Source organism: Nicotiana attenuata, unplaced genomic scaffold, assembly GCF_001879085.1.
Source record: "Nicotiana attenuata strain UT unplaced genomic scaffold, NIATTr2, whole genome shotgun sequence".
NCBI classification, from domain to species: domain Eukaryota; kingdom Viridiplantae; phylum Streptophyta; class Magnoliopsida; order Solanales; family Solanaceae; genus Nicotiana; species Nicotiana attenuata.
The window spans coordinates 36,193-52,219 of NW_017670780.1; the positions used below are offsets into that span (position 1 = coordinate 36,193).

A 16,027-nucleotide genomic window follows, 5' to 3' on the forward strand; every position below is an offset into this window, starting at 1 on the left:
AAACTTTTACATGCCTTACTTTGAGGTCTTACAGTTTTGGTTACTTGGTACAAGTATGGTACATGCCTTGCTTGAGGTCTTACAGTTTTGGTTACTTGGTTCATGCCTTGCTTGATGTCTTACAGTTTTGTTACATGGTACAAGTATAGTTCGTGCCTTGTTTGAGGTCTTACAGATATTGTTGTTGCCTTATATAGGTCTTACGAGACCGAGGTTGCCCACATGGGGTCTTATGGCCTCGGGCTTTTGATAAGTCGATGGGATGGCAATTGGCCACAGTCCCCGAGACATTGAAAGTTTTCTTGGCTCTGGAGCCGTTTTTGTAGACTTGATGCTGCCTCATTGAGGGCTTACAAGTTCGAAGCTTCCGACCTGGAGGTCAGACGGCTTCGAGTTTTCGACGCCAGTCCCCGAGTGTTCGGGACGTTTTTTGGCTTCCAGGGCCATTTTTGATGTTGACTCATTGGGGCTTACAAGTTTGAAGCTTCCGGCTTGGGGGTCATATGGCTTCGATTTTTTGACGTCAGTCCCCGAGTGTTTGGGACGTTTTTGGCTCTGGAGCCGTTTTTGTAAAAAATATCGAACTTCTTTGAAACGCGAAATGCTTTGATGGAGGGGAAAGTATTCTTTGGTTACTTGGTACAAGTATACACGTTTTCACTGTCAAAGGCTCGGTTATTCCATACGAACACGGTTCGTTTGACCGTTTGGCCCGGTACATCATTTTCCTATCGAGACCCCATTTAGCACATCTTGGTTTCTCCGAGGAGGTGACCTTCCGGGGGGATGCCCCCCAGTATTCGAGGTTGATCGAAGAGAAGCCTTGAATACTTGTTGAGTTTTCCTTATGTAGCATATAGGTGTTGCCTCGTTAAAAACCTTGTCGGTAAAACCCTTCTTGGGATAAAACCCGATCGAAGGAAAAGAGTGCAACGTATGCCTTGAAACCTTAAGGTCGTCGAGCCGGACAGCGCTTCTACTATTCTGATCGAACATCTGCACAAAGGTTAGTGTAAGATGTAAATAAAAAGGAAGGTGGTTATACCTTAGTGGCGATGGCGCTTTGGGCCTCGATATGCTCCAAACGTTTGCTTAGGGGACGCGGTACGGTCCTTTATTTGTTTTATTCGAGTGTAGCTGAGGATGTGGCTCGTGATTGCTACTTCACTGTTTGCTTATCCTTTGGCTCCTTCGATGTTGGAGGCGTAGGTACCGGTGCTACATCGTGCACCGCGAACATTTCCCTCGTTGCATGTTGTTCCCCATATACGGTTTTTATGTTGTCCTCTGTCGGGAACTTCATCATTCTCTTGCAATGTATCCACGGCCTTTCGAGCAAGGCATTGTATCTCATGTCTCCTTCGATGACATGGAATTTAGCATTTTGGGTAGTGCCGGCCACGTTGACCGGGAGGGTGATTTCCCTTTCGTTGTTTCGCTCGCCATGTTGAACCCGTTGAGGACTCGAGAGGCGGGCACAATTTGGTCAAGCTGTCCAAGCTGCTCTACCACCCTTGACTTGATAATATTGGCCGAGCTACCTGGATCCAAAAGTACACGTTTAATTTGAAATGTATTCACAAGAAAAGAGATTACCAATGTGTCGTTATGGGGCTGAGATAGAGCCTCGATGTCTTCGTCACTGAATGTGAGGGCGTCCTCGGGTATGTAACCTCGAGTTCGCTTTTCCCTGGTGATGGATATTTTTGTTCTCCTGACCATGGGTTCCTGTAGAGCATCGATACCTCCGAAGATCATGTGGATGACATGTTGTGGCACGTCTGCTTCACTCTTCTTGGTCGCCTCTCTTTCCCGAAATTGATTTTTGGCTCGGTCGCTGCGGAATTCTCGGAGGTGACCTTTGCTGAGTAGTCAGGCTACTTCTTCCCAGAGTTGTCGGCAATCCTCGGTCCTGTGACCGTGTGTGTTGTGAAATCCACATACTAAGTTATGGTTCATTTGCGAAGGATCTGATTGTATAGGCCTTGGCCACCTGGTGTCTCTTATTTTACTGATGGTGAATACGATATCTGAAATATCGACGTTGAAGTTGTATTCCGACAGGAAGGGTGCCTCCGTCGGCCCTGTGTGCTTATCGAATCCATCTCTGCTAACAAGTCCCCGAGGATTCTAGCCTCGATCTAGCCTTCGGTCGTTGCGGGGTATGTTGCGCCTCGGGGCGTTTCTTCTTTCTTCAGTGTATGGTTGGTATCTTTCTTTGTTTGGCTTTGGCTCCTTTGCCAGAAGTCTGCTTGGATATACCGAGCCTGAGGGGCCTCCCAGTTGGTCGTCCTCGACCCTAATTTTTGATTGGTATCGGTTGTGGACATCCGACCAGGTCACGGCGGGATATTCGACTAAGTTCTGCTTCAGCTGTTTCGAAGCTATCGAGCTTCGCTCGCTCAAACCTTGAGTGAAAGGCCTACACTGCCCAGTCGTCGGAGACTGGTGGTAGTTCCATTCATTCCATTTGAAAGCGATATACGAACTCTCGCAGCATCTCGTTCTCCCTTTGCTTGATTTTGAAGACGTCTGATTTCCTTGTAGCTACCTTGATGGCGCCGGCATGTGCCTTTATGAAGGAATCTATCAGCATGGCAAATGAATCTATTGAGTTCGGAGCAAGGTTGTGATACCACATCATCTCCCCTTCGGAGAGCGTCTCTCCGAACTTTTTTAGTAGGACGGATTCGATTTCGTTGTCCTTTAGGTCGTTGCCCTTCACTGCACAAGTGTAAGTAGTGACGTGCTTGTTGGGGTCCGAGGTTCCGTTGTACTTCGGAAGGTCGGGCATTCTAAACTTCTTTGGAATAGGTTTTGGAGCCGCTTCTTGTGGGAACGGCTTTTGTACGAACTTCTTCGAATCTACACCCTTCAGGATCGGGGGTGAGCCCGGAATTTGATCGACCCTGGAATTGTAGGTCTCTACCTTCTTGTCGTTGGCTTCTATCTTTTTCTCGCCTGACTCAATCCTCTTTGTGAGGTCCTCGAGCATCTTCATGATGGTGGGGTCGGCTGCCGACCCATTGTTGCTTGATCTTTCTGGTACCTGCTCGGCTTGGGGAGCCGTTTCCGGTGCTACTGTGCTGGGAGTTTTCTGGTGGCTTTGCAGCTGAGCAATCGCCAGTTGTTGCGTTTGTAACATCTCGAAAATGACGTGAAGGCTAACCCCTTGTTCTTCTTGAGCCGGGGTTTTTTGAGCTTCTTGTTGATCTCCTTGGTGTATGCTCCTGTTGGTGTGGGAGCTTATTTCGACGTGTTGAGCGTCGCGCGAGACCGCGTCCACGGGAATTGGTTCTTGTGCATCCTCAGGGTTTTATGGTGGTACACCAACACCTGGAACAGCTACACCATTTTCTCCATGGTCCTCAAGATTGTTGTTTTCATGTGCGTTTACTGAGTTAGACATTATGACCTGAAATCAAAGATCTTGGACAAGAAAAAGTGTGCAAGATAACTTGCATTATGTAGTAAACCAGCAAGAAAACAATCACTATTATTTTTAGCCCCGCGGTGGGCGCCAAACTGTTTAGCTTGAAAATGGTAATAACAATTAGATTTGATTTTGTGGTTCTAAAAATATGTGATCTATTTTTATGCTAGTTGTAAGGCAATAGATGCTAAGGGAAGGATTAGAAAGTAAGATAATAGCTTGTAGACAATGTGATAATTAAACTGAATGGCTGGAAATCGAGGCCTCGAGCTTGCGTATAAGGGGCCTCGAGATCGGGTCGGATGCCCGGCTAAGGACGGTCGATGAAGGATTAACAGTTATGAGAGCTGCGATTGCGGCTCTTTATGATCGATAATGAGCAATAAATGATGAACAATAAATAGAACACAATGAGTATAAGTAATGAATGCAAATAATGAGACCAAGAGAATATGTTTAAGTTAGAGAGCAGAGAATGTTCTTGTATTTAATGTGGTGTGTTGTATCTTGTGTATCAGATCCCCCTTACAAAATGACAAGGATCCCCTTTATATATGAGGGGGAATTTCAATATAGTACAAATGCATTTATTACAAAGATATGGGGATGGTACAGCCATTTAATGCCATGATACGGGATTGGACTAGCCTAATAGACTTTGCCGGCTTTAATCAAGTGTCTAGGGAACTCCCCATCTTTCCATCATAGCTATCGATCTGCGCTGCCTCAGAGTTGATCGTTTGGAAATCCTTCGAGGTTACATCTCGAGCCTCGCCTCGAGCCCTAGCAGGCGTATCTATGGAGCGTCGTAATGGCCATGAGATCGGCTCCTCTGATTTCACCGTATACAATAGATTCGTTTCAAGATTATATATGCATACTCAGAGGCAGTGGCGAAGCTAGAAATTTACTCAATGGTATTCGAATTTGAAAAAAGTGACAAAGGGTGTTCAATATGTGATATATACTTCTAAAAAGTAATATTTTATCTATATATACAGTGCAATTTTTCGATGAAGGGTGGTTAACTGATCATCCTCATAACCAGATGGCTTAGCCACTGCTCAGAGGTAATAGTTACGATACCAACAACTTTTGAAGACCAAAAGACCCAATTGCACGGGGTACGTAATTTTTTATTTGCGTACGTTGCAAATTTTCCATCACTCATTCATTACTTTGACAAAAGTTATTTTGTCGGTCATTTATATGCATGTGCTTTGCATGTTGTTGCGTAGAAATTGGTCTTGCTATTTTAGGGGTGTTCAAAGAAACCGAAAAAACACACCAAATCAAAGACGAATCAGATCTAGAAAACTGATTATTTTTATATTGACATTAAAATATTTAAAAATACTGATAATATCTAATTAGGTTACGTTAAAAATAAAAAAGAATTCGACAAACCGAGAAAATGAACTATGTGACAATTGAAGGTTAGACGAGACCAATAACGTAAATTATAGGAAATTTCAGCACTTTGTAGATAAAACTAAGACATGAACCAAAAATTGAATTATGGAATTAGAAGTCAAATAGATTTAAATGTGAAATTAATAAAAACCTTGAATAATACGTACAGTATTCCTTATAGTATAGTGATAAGCATCTAGCATGCTAGCTTGCACGAAATTATAAGAAAACTTGTTGTACTCAATATCTTGATGGAACCAGTAAATTAATTGCCTTGGCCTACAATTCTCAACCACCTCAAACTTGGAATATGCTTTTTCCCAATCTATTTACTTGTTATGATATTTTCCCAATCTATTCTAAGTTGCTATTCACAAACATTTCTCTCATGGGAAATTGTATTCCTTCTTTAGACAAAGAAAGGAAAACTTTGCCCATCGATACAATTTTCAAGCTTCCATCTCCATTGCCTAATTGGCCACCAGGTTTGAATTTCACATTCTTTTTACTTATGTAGTAGTTCTCGAGTAGAAAAATGTACGTTAAAATCAATTCAAAACTGAACCATGAACACCCCATTTCAGTACATTAATTGGTTTACATATCTTTCATTCATTTTTTCTTTCATGTTTGATAAGTTTAATGAACTTGACGCTCTAATGACAGGTGGAGAATTTGGAAGTGGATATGTTGATTTAGAAGGACTAGAAGTTTGCCAGATTTTGACATTTAACAAAGTTTGGGCTATTGATAAAGGAGGGCCAGATAATCTTGGAGCAACATTTTATGAGCCTTCACCAATTCCAGATGGATTTTCCATGTTTGGATGCTATTGCCAACCAAACAGTCAACCCCATTTTGGTTGGGTACTTGTAGGGAAAGACAAGAATAATGGTCAAACTCTAAAGAATCCAATTGATTATACACTTGTTTGGAGTAGTGAGTCCTCAAAGCTCAAGAACAAAAATAGCACTGATGATGGCTATATTTGGCTGCCAATCCCACCTGAGGGTTACAAAGCTTTAGGCCATGTTGTCACAACCTCACCTGAAAAACCTTCCTTTGACAAAATCCAATGTGTTCAATCCAATTTTACCGATAAATTAGAGGTTGAGAGTTGGATCTGGGGTGAAGGTACAACGAGCAATGCGTATGGTATCAATGTTCATAGCATAAGACCTCAAGAAAGGGGCATAAAAGCACAAGGGGTCAGTGTAGGCACATTCTTAGCTAGGATCAAAAGTGATCAAGATGATGATTCCAACACATTATACCTTGCTTGTTTAAAGAATAACAAGTTTGGTACCTTTTCTTCTATGCCTAGCCTTGGCCAAATTCAAGCATTATTTCAACAATACTCTCCACTTGTTTACTTTCACCCCAAAGAAAAGTATCTTCCTTCTTCTGTCAATTGGTATTTTGCTAATGGTGCTTTGCTATACCAAAAAGGTGAAGAATCCAATCCTAGTTCCATTGAACCAAATGGCTCGAATCTTCCACAAGGTGGTCCCAATGATGGTGCATATTGGCTAGACTTGCCAATTGACGCCAAGGACAAAGAGAAAGCCATTAAAGGAGATTTACTAAGCTCTGAGGTATATCTCCACATTAAACCAATGCTAGGGGCAACATTCACTGATATAGCTGTGTGGATCTTCCATCCATTCAATGGACCTGGAACAGCTAAACTTGGCCTAATCGATGTACCATTAGGGAAAATAGGCGAACACATCGGTGATTGGGAACATATAACACTTAGAATTAGCAATTTCAATGGGGTTTTGCACAAAGTTTACTTGTCGGAACATAGTGGAGGGGCATGGTTTAATGCACCACTAGCGGAATTCCAAAATGGTAACAAAGTAGTGGCCTATTCTTCACTAAATGGACATGCCATTTATCCTAAACCAGGGCTGGTTTTACAAGGGACTGGAGATATTGGGATAAGGAATGATACAGCTAAGAGTAACTTGGTTTTAGACTGTGGGGAGAATTATTCAGTAGTTGCAGCTGAAAATCTTGAAATAATTGAGCCACCCTGGCTAAATTATACTAGAGAATGGGGACCAAAAATAAGTTATGCACTTGAGGATGAAGTCAAGAGAATTGAGAGCTTGCTGAAAGGGAACTTGAAAGCTGCATTTGTAAAATTGGTGAAAGTATTGCCAAATGAAGTTTATGGAGAAGAAGGGCCTACTGGTCCAAAGATGAAAGGTAATTGGAATGGGGATGAAGTGTGAACTTTGTCAGAATTGAGGCCTTCATGCAAAAGTCTTTTGTAATTTAATGTTTTTTTAAATTCAATTCATTCTCTGAGGATTGATATTCTGGGAATGGAAAGGACCTGACCTGGAATTGATTCTTTTCCACATTTGTTGATAAATAACAACAAAAAAAAAAAAAAAGGAAGAAAAATTGCAACCACACTTTTACACCCCCGTTCTTATAGATACTACTACATTAATTTACTCAGGAAATTTCCATTTCTTTCAATTGCGTGCACTAGTTTCTCCTTCTATCATGCTTTTCACATTTTTGTCCTACTCCCTCTGGTCTATATTAGTTGTGGTGTTTCTTTTTTACACGTACCTTAAAAACTATTAATAGTAACTAGCTTCAAAACTAGTTTTATAAAAATTTCATCTGTGGTTCAGAATTTAATTTTAGACCAAATATTCTGTGTGGGGAAGCAGGAGAAGGAAAGAAACTGGTGACATTTTCTAGTCCCTCGATTCATCTCTGAGAAAGAAAGGTTATAAATACAATAAAGGGAATGATTTCCCTCTGTTAGAACCTAAACAAAGTCTACAACCCGAAACCTACAACCAAATAAGAATTAGAAAACCTATCATCTCTCCTTATACTTCCCAAACAAGGGATCATTTCTTTACCAATCATGCAGAAACCGAACAGCAGCGGAAGATAAGTCTGAAAATGTCCATTCAGAAACCTACCAAGATCTCAGAAACTAGACCAATTCTTTTAACCAAAAGAATGCGCAACAGAAGGGGAAATAGAAGCAACAGAGTAACCATTTTATTGATTACTCCCAATAGAATTTTGACATGGCAAATTGAATCCTCAAGTTAGATATCAGTTCTCAACAAAACCCATTATTCATTTTTTTTTAACATTGTTCATTTCAATCTGATACTCAACTGTACTTAGTAATTAGTATTAAAACATCAAAAGATAAGGACATCTAAAGGCAATGTGCTAGTCAATTGAGAAATAATATCCCCACCTCCTAGGTAAGATGAAATATAAAGCTAAACATTCAGAATGAGATCCACGAAGCACCGACCCTATCGCGAGGAATTAGGCGCAGTTCAGATCCATGTTTAAGAAAGACGTTACCTGAAATAACATTTGACTTCATATAAATTCAAAACCAGATAATCTAGGAAAATAGAGGTTCAGCACTGAAGGATAAGATATTTAATCATGTCATGGTAAAAGAATACACAATCCCCGCCAATTGTTTGTGGCTAAAGAGTCGGATCAATTCCACAATGAAAAGACAAGAACCAATTCTCCACCAAAAAGTTCAAACACTATCTTTAGCAGTCTCAAATTGCTCTAAACCAAAAGAAAAGATGAAGAGAGACTTCCATCGATCTTATTCTTCCACTAACTAATAAAGTTTCCTTTTCTCAATATTTAAATGGAAAAATGGTACCTTGAGCTCCATGCAACAACTCTTTCGCCACTCAGCTTTTTTATTCTGCATTTCTAATCTATTCTATAGGCAGAAAGAACAAAAAGGAGAAGCTTGTGTTATAAATTTGCATGCTCTCTTAGGACTCGTTTGGTACGAGGGATAAGGGATATTAATCCCGGGAATAAAATTGAGATGAGTTTATCTAACGTTTAGTTGGGATAAAATCGTGGTATAACTAATCCCGGGATTGTATTTTTTTTTTATCCCCATGGAAGGGTGGGATAACTAATCCCGGAATAATTAATCATGGGATAACTTGTTTCCCAACCACACGACCCCTTACTTCATCCATAAACTTATAAGATAGCATAATCCAATCTCTGTTTCTATTCTTCCTCTCGAGCCGAGGGTCTTTCAGAAACAGCCTCTCTACCTCCCCGGGGTAGAGGTAAGGTCTGCGTACACATTACCCTCCCCAAACCCCACTTCTGGGATCCCACTGGGTTTGTTGTTGTAATCCAATCTCTAGTCTTCATTGGAACACTTGGATTTTTCCAAATAACTCTATTGAAAGTGCCCTTAACCGCTGTATAGAGTATCCTAAATTTGATTTTCCTCACTTGAGAAAATTCCCAGTGGAGGTTCAAACCATGAAATTCTGATTATAGATCTCTGCATCTCGTAAGGAGCTCAAAAAAGACCAATTTTTTTGTTAAACAAGCCACTAAGCCTCGAAAATCTCTCGGATTCTAATGCACTAAATTTTTATCAGACACGAGGAATATATATTTTAAAACTTCCATCCCCAAAGATCGTTTATCGTCCAGAAAACAAATAAACAATCATTTAGAAACCAACAAAAAAAAAAGATGAGGTAACTAAAAAATATTCATGTAAAGTGTGACATTACCTGCACTTTGTTGAGGATTAATTCCCACTCCATCTGCAACAAGACAAAAGAAAAAAAATTAAAATAAAGAAGGAAATGTAATACAACCTTATAGTAAAAGTCCAAGCTTTTCTAATAATTACATGCAATAAATAAGAAGCATGTTGCTTTTACTTCCCTTTGTACATTGAAAGGGAAGAGCGAAGAATAGCAAAACATCGGAAAGGAAGCAAAGATATTGTTTTCTTGGAACCAGATAGGAAACCCGTATTTACATTGGCAATCTCAAACATCAATTTTCTTAACAGGAAATATTTCAATCACTTCCCTTTCGGAATTTTGATCCAAATGTTACCCGAGAATTTAGAATCCACTGAAAATCAACTTTGGCATATGAGGAACTGATGAGCAATACATATCATTTTTATTCATAAGTGCGAAAAATAACTCAATAGGGATTACATCATACCAACTTAATACAGAGTTACCTCTGGTGGCACTTACCTTGATTAATTTGTTTGTCTATATTTATATAACTCTTAGGAGAAGTTTCTTTTTGTAGATAATAACTTTAATTAAAAGAATACCGAGAAGTGCAACCCAAAATTTACTAAAAAGGTCAACCCACAAGACAAAACACACCATGCATGAGACAAAAGAGTACATCCAAGACCACCTAAAATCCCAATACCCCAAATCCAAATTGAGAAAGTTAAAGCTGCTAAACCCAATGCTCTAAACAATCATCTAATCCCCTCATTTCTTCACAAGCATGCTATTGGGTTCAAAGTTGAAGTTTGCATTTTGTTAGAATTTCCCAATTGGTTGAGAGAAGGGAAGTTGTTTCCTTATATGGTCTTGACCAATCCTCATCTTATCAGCTAATTTTTTAGTTGAGTTAGGGCCAAGATTCATTTAGATGGTATTAGAGCTAGATCCATCCCTAATCTTGTTTTACCCGATGTTGGACTCATATTATGTTGTCCATGGATGTATGGAAAGGTGTTAGAATGTCAAACATCGGTTGAGGGAACGGGCTATCGTCTCTTCATCAGCTAGCTCCTGGCCCAGGGGTAAAATTATGCCCCATATCCAACTTCTTAGACTTTTAGTCTCATTCTTACAACAAACTTTAATTTCTTTCCATATGTTTAACCAGAAAATAGGTATTTCGATCAAAGCGTAATTTTAGAAGAACTCGGGTCACTGATAATCATAAAAGCAAATAATTAGGTAACAAGAAAGGAAAATTGAACTGAGAAGTAGCTGAGTAAGCAATATAAAGCAATGTAAATGATTATATTCCAATAATAGTCAGTGTTCCCATACAAATGTTATTTCTCTCCCTTTTATAGCTATTTCTAAGTACTACGTTTCTTTCCTCTCATAATAGAGTCATTATGAGCAATTAATGACATTAATGAGACGTTATGATTGGCAATCGTAACTGTTTTGTGAAGATTCTATAACATTCCCCATCATTAACTGCAGATATTACGTATCTGTACTTTTTGCTGTCTTGGTTCATTCCAACGGTGTCTCTTCAAATTATCAAGAGATCCGAGTAACCGTTCCTTTTTGTTTTCTTGAACCTTTGCCCGTACCTATTAAGACCCGCGTCTTTTTGTGTACTCTTTGCCAACTGTCACTCCTCTATTAATCCATGTGTCTTGACATGTCAGCCACATAATTAATTCCAAATGTGGACTCGATTTTCCCCAATACACCATAGTTATATAATTATTGAAGTTACTCAAGATTTGTTCTAGATAAAATCAATATTATAATTCCTATTTAATCAATCAATAGATCAAATATGCCTCAATCCCAATTTGGGCAACAGATACGCAATTTACTTTGACTAGACTAATCAAAAACAAAACCAGTGTATCCTAACTGACTAGACTAATCAAAAACAAAAAACAGAAAACCATAACAAAAGGCAAAAGGAGAGGGGAGAAGGGTACCATTAGTGATGATGGCGCTTGTTTGGGGAGGGACTTTGAATTCCTCCGCCGCAAATTTGAGAACAGCGGTGAACGGAGCTGCCTCCGGTACGCTAAAACTGATATATATCAACAATAAAGGAGAAAATCCATATGAAAACACAAATGATACATTAAATTATGAAGAAAACAAAAAAGAAATACATACACTTTGAATGGCAATTTGGGATCGGAAGTAAGAGTGACTTTGAACGACACTTTTCCTCCACCAGCAGCAGCACCTCCACTCGCCATCTTTTCTCACTACCGCTACTGTATTGGAATTTTTCTGCGTTTGAAGAATCCAACTTTGGCTTTGTCCTAATATTAGTTTTTCTTTTAGATTTGGGACCTAATTACAAGATGTGTTGTAGCAGCCAATCAGAAGTGACCATGACAGCATTAAAAGGGATAATTGAAACCTACTTATACTCAATTTTCAGCTTGTAACACTTTCTTTCTTTTTTCTTTTTTTTCTTTTTTTCTTTTTGTGGTTTCAAAACGTAAAATTTCTTTTTTTATCTTTATTTACTAGTATTATCACCCGCGTGAATGCGCGGTGTCACGATCCAACTTTCGCTCCGTTTGGGGATCGTGATGGCACCTAGTCTTAGGGACTAGGTAAGCCTAACTCATGCTGAAATATCACAATAATAAATGAAATTTAATAGTCTTGAAGCAAAATCTCTACAAAACTTATAATTCCCAAAATCCGGTAGTACAAGTCATAAGCTCTACAGAGTTTCACTACAACTTTTAAACACAACCGTATGGAAATAAGTACAACAGTGTGAATATAAAATAGGAAGGTGACTCCGAAACCTGCAAACGCAGCAGCAGGACTACCTTGAGTCTCCTACGGCAAGAATCTGCACAACTACTAGCGAACAATACCTGGATCTGCACACAAAAAAAATGTGCAGAAGTTTAGTATGAGCACACCACAGTGGTGCCCAGTAAGTATCAAGACTAACCTCGGTGGAGTAGTGACGAGGAACAGTCAAGACACCTACTGGTCTAATATATAGAACTTGATATTTATATAGAGACTACGCGATACGGCTAACAATTCAGTAATTAAAATAAGGAAGGAAACAGGAAGTACTCAGGGAAAACACCATAAAGAAAACACGGAAAGGTAAGCGAGAACACAACCCAAATCCGAAATCACAAATACAGTAAAGACAAGTCATACTTAACAACTCCGATAGTTTTCACCTTAAGTCTTAACCAACAAGCATCACAAATAGTCAAACTCTTTTCAAGTGATAAAAATGGTTTGAAATATACTTCCTTCAAATAAGTGTTCTTTTCAAAAGAGTTTCTTTCAAAATAATACTTTCAAATATAATCTTTTCAAAAAGATAATCCTTCGAATATAAGTCACCCTATGACACCTCATCTCATAATCATACAATACGGGTCTCAATACCTGAACCCTAACACTTGGCATCATGTGCCCTCATCACACCTCATAATCATACTGACAACTCACGTGCCCAAAAAGTCATTCTCACATGGAAGGAAAATAAAGAAGGGGTGCGTCTATACTCAGAAATCTCAGGGAGCCTCCTACCCGATAAGGGTGATTAACCACGTGTATGCTTGTGCAAGTGTCCAAGCATAGTTTGCACCAACTTAGTAAGTATAAGGAATGGAACGGACAGCACGTATAATGTTTACACAGGGATAGGATCAATGAAAACATCAGCTCAGAACACAATGATTTTAGTAGGGGATCTCCCAAGATATCGTCCCGTAGTCCCAAACGTAATTATGTGTGCTAGGGATCTCTTAGTATCCCGAGGATCTCTTGGTATCCTCAATATATGTACCAGGGATCTCTTGGTATCCCGAGGATCTCTTGGTATCCTTAATATATGTGCTGGGGATCTCTTGGTATCCCGAGGATCTCTTGGTATCCTCAATATATGTGCTAGGGATCTCTTGGTATCCCGAGGATCTCTTGGTATCCTCAATATATGTGCCAGGGATCTCTTGGTATCCCGAGGATCTCTTGGTATCCCGCACTATAGCCAAAATCAATATATGTGCAGGGGAATCTCCCGGGTGCAGTCCCGTAGTCCCAAAAGTAAATATGCAGGGGGATCTCCCGGGTGCAGTCCCGTAGTCCCAAAAGTAAATATGCAGGGGGATCTCCCGGGTGCAGTCCCGTAGTCCCAAAAGTAATTATCCAGAGGGATCTCCCCGGTGCAGTTCCGTAGTCCTAAAAGTATATGTAGGGGGATCTCCCGGAGTGCAGTCCCATAGTCCCAAAAGTAAATATACAGGGGGATCTCCCGGTACACTGATTCGTAGTCCCAAAGTAAACATGTAGCGCAACCAACAGAAACCACAGTCACAATACAACAGAAAGCTCGTACATCACCACAATACATAAAACAACAACAAATGACAATAATACAAGGTAAGACAAGTAAATCAACTTAAGGAATGTAAATCGCAAGGAAACGGCAGAACCAACTCACAAGGAGTAACCACAGAGAAGAATGTTGGCATAAAGGGAACAATTCAACAACGGGAAAACTAATATATAGCGACGATCCCACAATATACATGTCAATAACAAGGAAATCAACACGAGTCAAGTAGTTCCAAATAAAGGCAAGTTAACAAGATATAAATTATCTAAACTCCTTTTAAGGTTGGACAAATTTTGTGGATATTCGAAAATTCAATTAAGGGAAGATGATCTTAGCTTCACTTAAGACTAAACAATTTCAGGAGGGGTAATGAAAATTCACAAATAAGATAAGCAACTATGAAAAGATAGCATGATAATAGGAGAGGCAAAATTCTTCAATTAAATCAATTAGGAGTCAATTAGGCAATAAGAGTGAATCATGAAGCAATTAATTCTAATTAAGCATGTAGAGGTGAAACAAATAAATAGGAAACTCAGTCATGTCAAGAACACATACCTACACAGTGAATATAAAGACCTAAGAACTCTAAAAGGCCAATTTTTCCACAAATAAGTCTGAGCACGCACTCGTCACCTCGTGTACACGAACTACAATCAACACAGAAGACTCAAATCTTAAGGGAAAGTGATAACTAGGGATTTTGGTGCATTTTATACTCCCTCTTACTTATGTTTTGATTAGAAATTGGTACAAAATAGTCTCAAAAGGCTTACAAGTTGTGCTTGATTGCAGGTTTGATCAACAAAGTGACAAGATGTCAAAGTTTAGCTCAAAAAGGAGTGAAACTTGCACAAGAACCAAGACAAAACAAAGCTCAGGCAAAACAGGCCCAATGCGGCCGTACACCATTCTATGCGGTCTGCACAAGTGAGATTTAGAGAAGGTGATTTCCAGGCCAACAGGCAATGCGGCCGCATGAGATTTAATGCGGTCCGCATTGGAGTCACTGCAGCCGCACTCGATTTAGTGCGGTCCGCAGAACCAAAGATCAGAGAGGTGCCGGTTTTGGAGATTGAAGCCAATGCGGTTCGCGCTCCATTTCATGCGGACCGCACTAGAAGCCACCGCGGCCGCACTCGATTCTGTGCAGTCTGCATTGCCTGAGTTCAGAGAGCTGGAATTTTATGTCAAGAGCCCTAGTGCGGCCGCACACCATTTTGTGCGGTCCGCACTAACCCCACAGGGGTATTTTTGTCCAGATTTATCAGCTTAGTATAAATAGCTTCTTTTCCATTTTTAGGTTAAGCAGATAGTTAGTACTAAAAGCTGCGCTCGTGGGTTCGAATTTTTTAGCTGTTTTGAGTAATTTTAGCTTCATTTCAACATTGAATCTTCAAGTTTAATTTAGCAACTAATTAATATGTGTTCTTCTTCATCTATTTCTTTGTTTTTGTCTTTAATTATGAGTAGCTAGACCCATCAACTAGGGTTGTGGCTCAACCCTAGTGTGGGTAATTGATGGGTCTTGTATTTTAGAGCTTGATTGACTATGGGTGTGTTTACCGTGAAAATGGTAACGACAATTAAATTTGTAAAATGGGACTCTAAAAATACGTGATCTATTTTCGAGCTAGTTGTTAGAGCAGATGATGCTAGTATTATGAATTTTAACGATGGAGCGTGATCTAAAACAAGATAATGATCGGACCGAAGGGCCTACTACCCGTATGTAGGTTTGGTCGATGGGGGCTTCGGGGTTGACCTCGAGATCGAGCTCGGGCTATCGGGGACAATCGAGGGTAGTATAACGGTTAGAGATATAATCAAACGAAGCTCTTCATAGTCAAAACCAAGTTATACGATGAAGAACTCATATAAAAGATGAAGAACACAGATGAAGGCGAAGGATATCGAAGTATCCTCAGTATCAGTGAGAGCCAATAAGTTTTAGTAAGAAGAGAGAGAGAGAGAGAGAGAGAGAGAGAGATATTATTGCACTTGTGGAGAAATAGAGTAACATCAGTCCCTTACAAGGTAGGGCGAGTCCCCTTTATATAGGAGGGGAACTCAGTTATGAATACATGTATATTTAATTTACGAAATATGGAGATGTGATGGCTTGACGCGACGCCTCAGCGTAGGCTATGGATAGGTCGGCCCTGTCAGACTCAACCGCGTGTCTTGGGGGCTTCCCCTCTTTATCCCGATCTCGGCCTCGAGTCGGGTCTTGACAGATCCTAAAGGAGAGGACTAAGTTGT

General features: G+C 39.9%; 2 protein-coding genes across 3 annotated transcripts; one reads left to right on the forward strand and one right to left on the reverse strand.

The window, feature by feature from the left end:
• Positions 1-4,052: 4,052 nt before the first annotated feature.
• LOC109243260 (ubiquitin-fold modifier 1) lies at positions 4,053-11,771 on the reverse strand. Of its 2 annotated transcripts, none has more exons than XM_019410170.1 (4): positions 11,551-11,771; positions 11,364-11,461; positions 9,418-9,450; positions 4,053-4,265 (listed from the first exon to the last, which is right to left on the reverse strand). In XM_019410170.1, the coding sequence occupies exons 1-4, from the start codon at positions 11,634-11,636 to the stop codon at positions 4,105-4,107; spliced, it is 378 nt and encodes a 125-aa protein (XP_019265715.1). In that variant the 5' UTR covers positions 11,637-11,771; the 3' UTR covers positions 4,053-4,104. The 2 variants fall into 2 exon arrangements, with proteins under 2 accessions (XP_019265715.1, XP_019265716.1); XM_019410171.1 differs by lacking the exon at positions 4,053-4,265 and adding an exon at positions 7,861-8,203 and having other exon boundaries at positions 11,551-11,762.
• On the forward strand, positions 5,010-7,339 carry LOC109243259. The gene is made up of 2 exons (XM_019410169.1): positions 5,010-5,331; positions 5,513-7,339. The coding sequence occupies exons 1-2, from the start codon at positions 5,157-5,159 to the stop codon at positions 7,084-7,086; spliced, it is 1,749 nt and encodes a 582-aa protein (XP_019265714.1). The 5' UTR covers positions 5,010-5,156; the 3' UTR covers positions 7,087-7,339.
• Positions 11,772-16,027: the final 4,256 nt, after the last annotated feature.

What these genes read in the sequence shown, in the direction of transcription:
- LOC109243259 (XM_019410169.1), top strand. Translation starts at nt 5,157, where the DNA reads ATGCTTTTTCCCAATCTATTTACTTGTTATGATATTTTCCCAATCTAT. An exon ending in ATTGCCTAATTGGCCACCAG is followed by an intron (nt 5,332 to 5,512) that starts GTTTGAATTTCA and finishes CTCTAATGACAG; the next exon opens with GTGGAGAATTTGGAAGTGGA.
- LOC109243260 (XM_019410170.1), bottom strand. Translation starts at nt 11,636, where the DNA reads ATGGCGAGTGGAGGTGCTGCTGCTGGTGGAGGAAAAGTGTCGTTCAAA. An exon ending in AAGCGCCATCATCACTAATG is followed by an intron (nt 9,451 to 11,363) that starts GTACCCTTCTCC and finishes GTCTTGTTGCAG; the next exon opens with ATGGAGTGGGAATTAATCCT. An exon ending in TAATCCTCAACAAAGTGCAG is followed by an intron (nt 4,266 to 9,417) that starts GTAATGTCACAC and finishes CGGTGAAATCAG; the next exon opens with AGGAGCCGATCTCATGGCCA.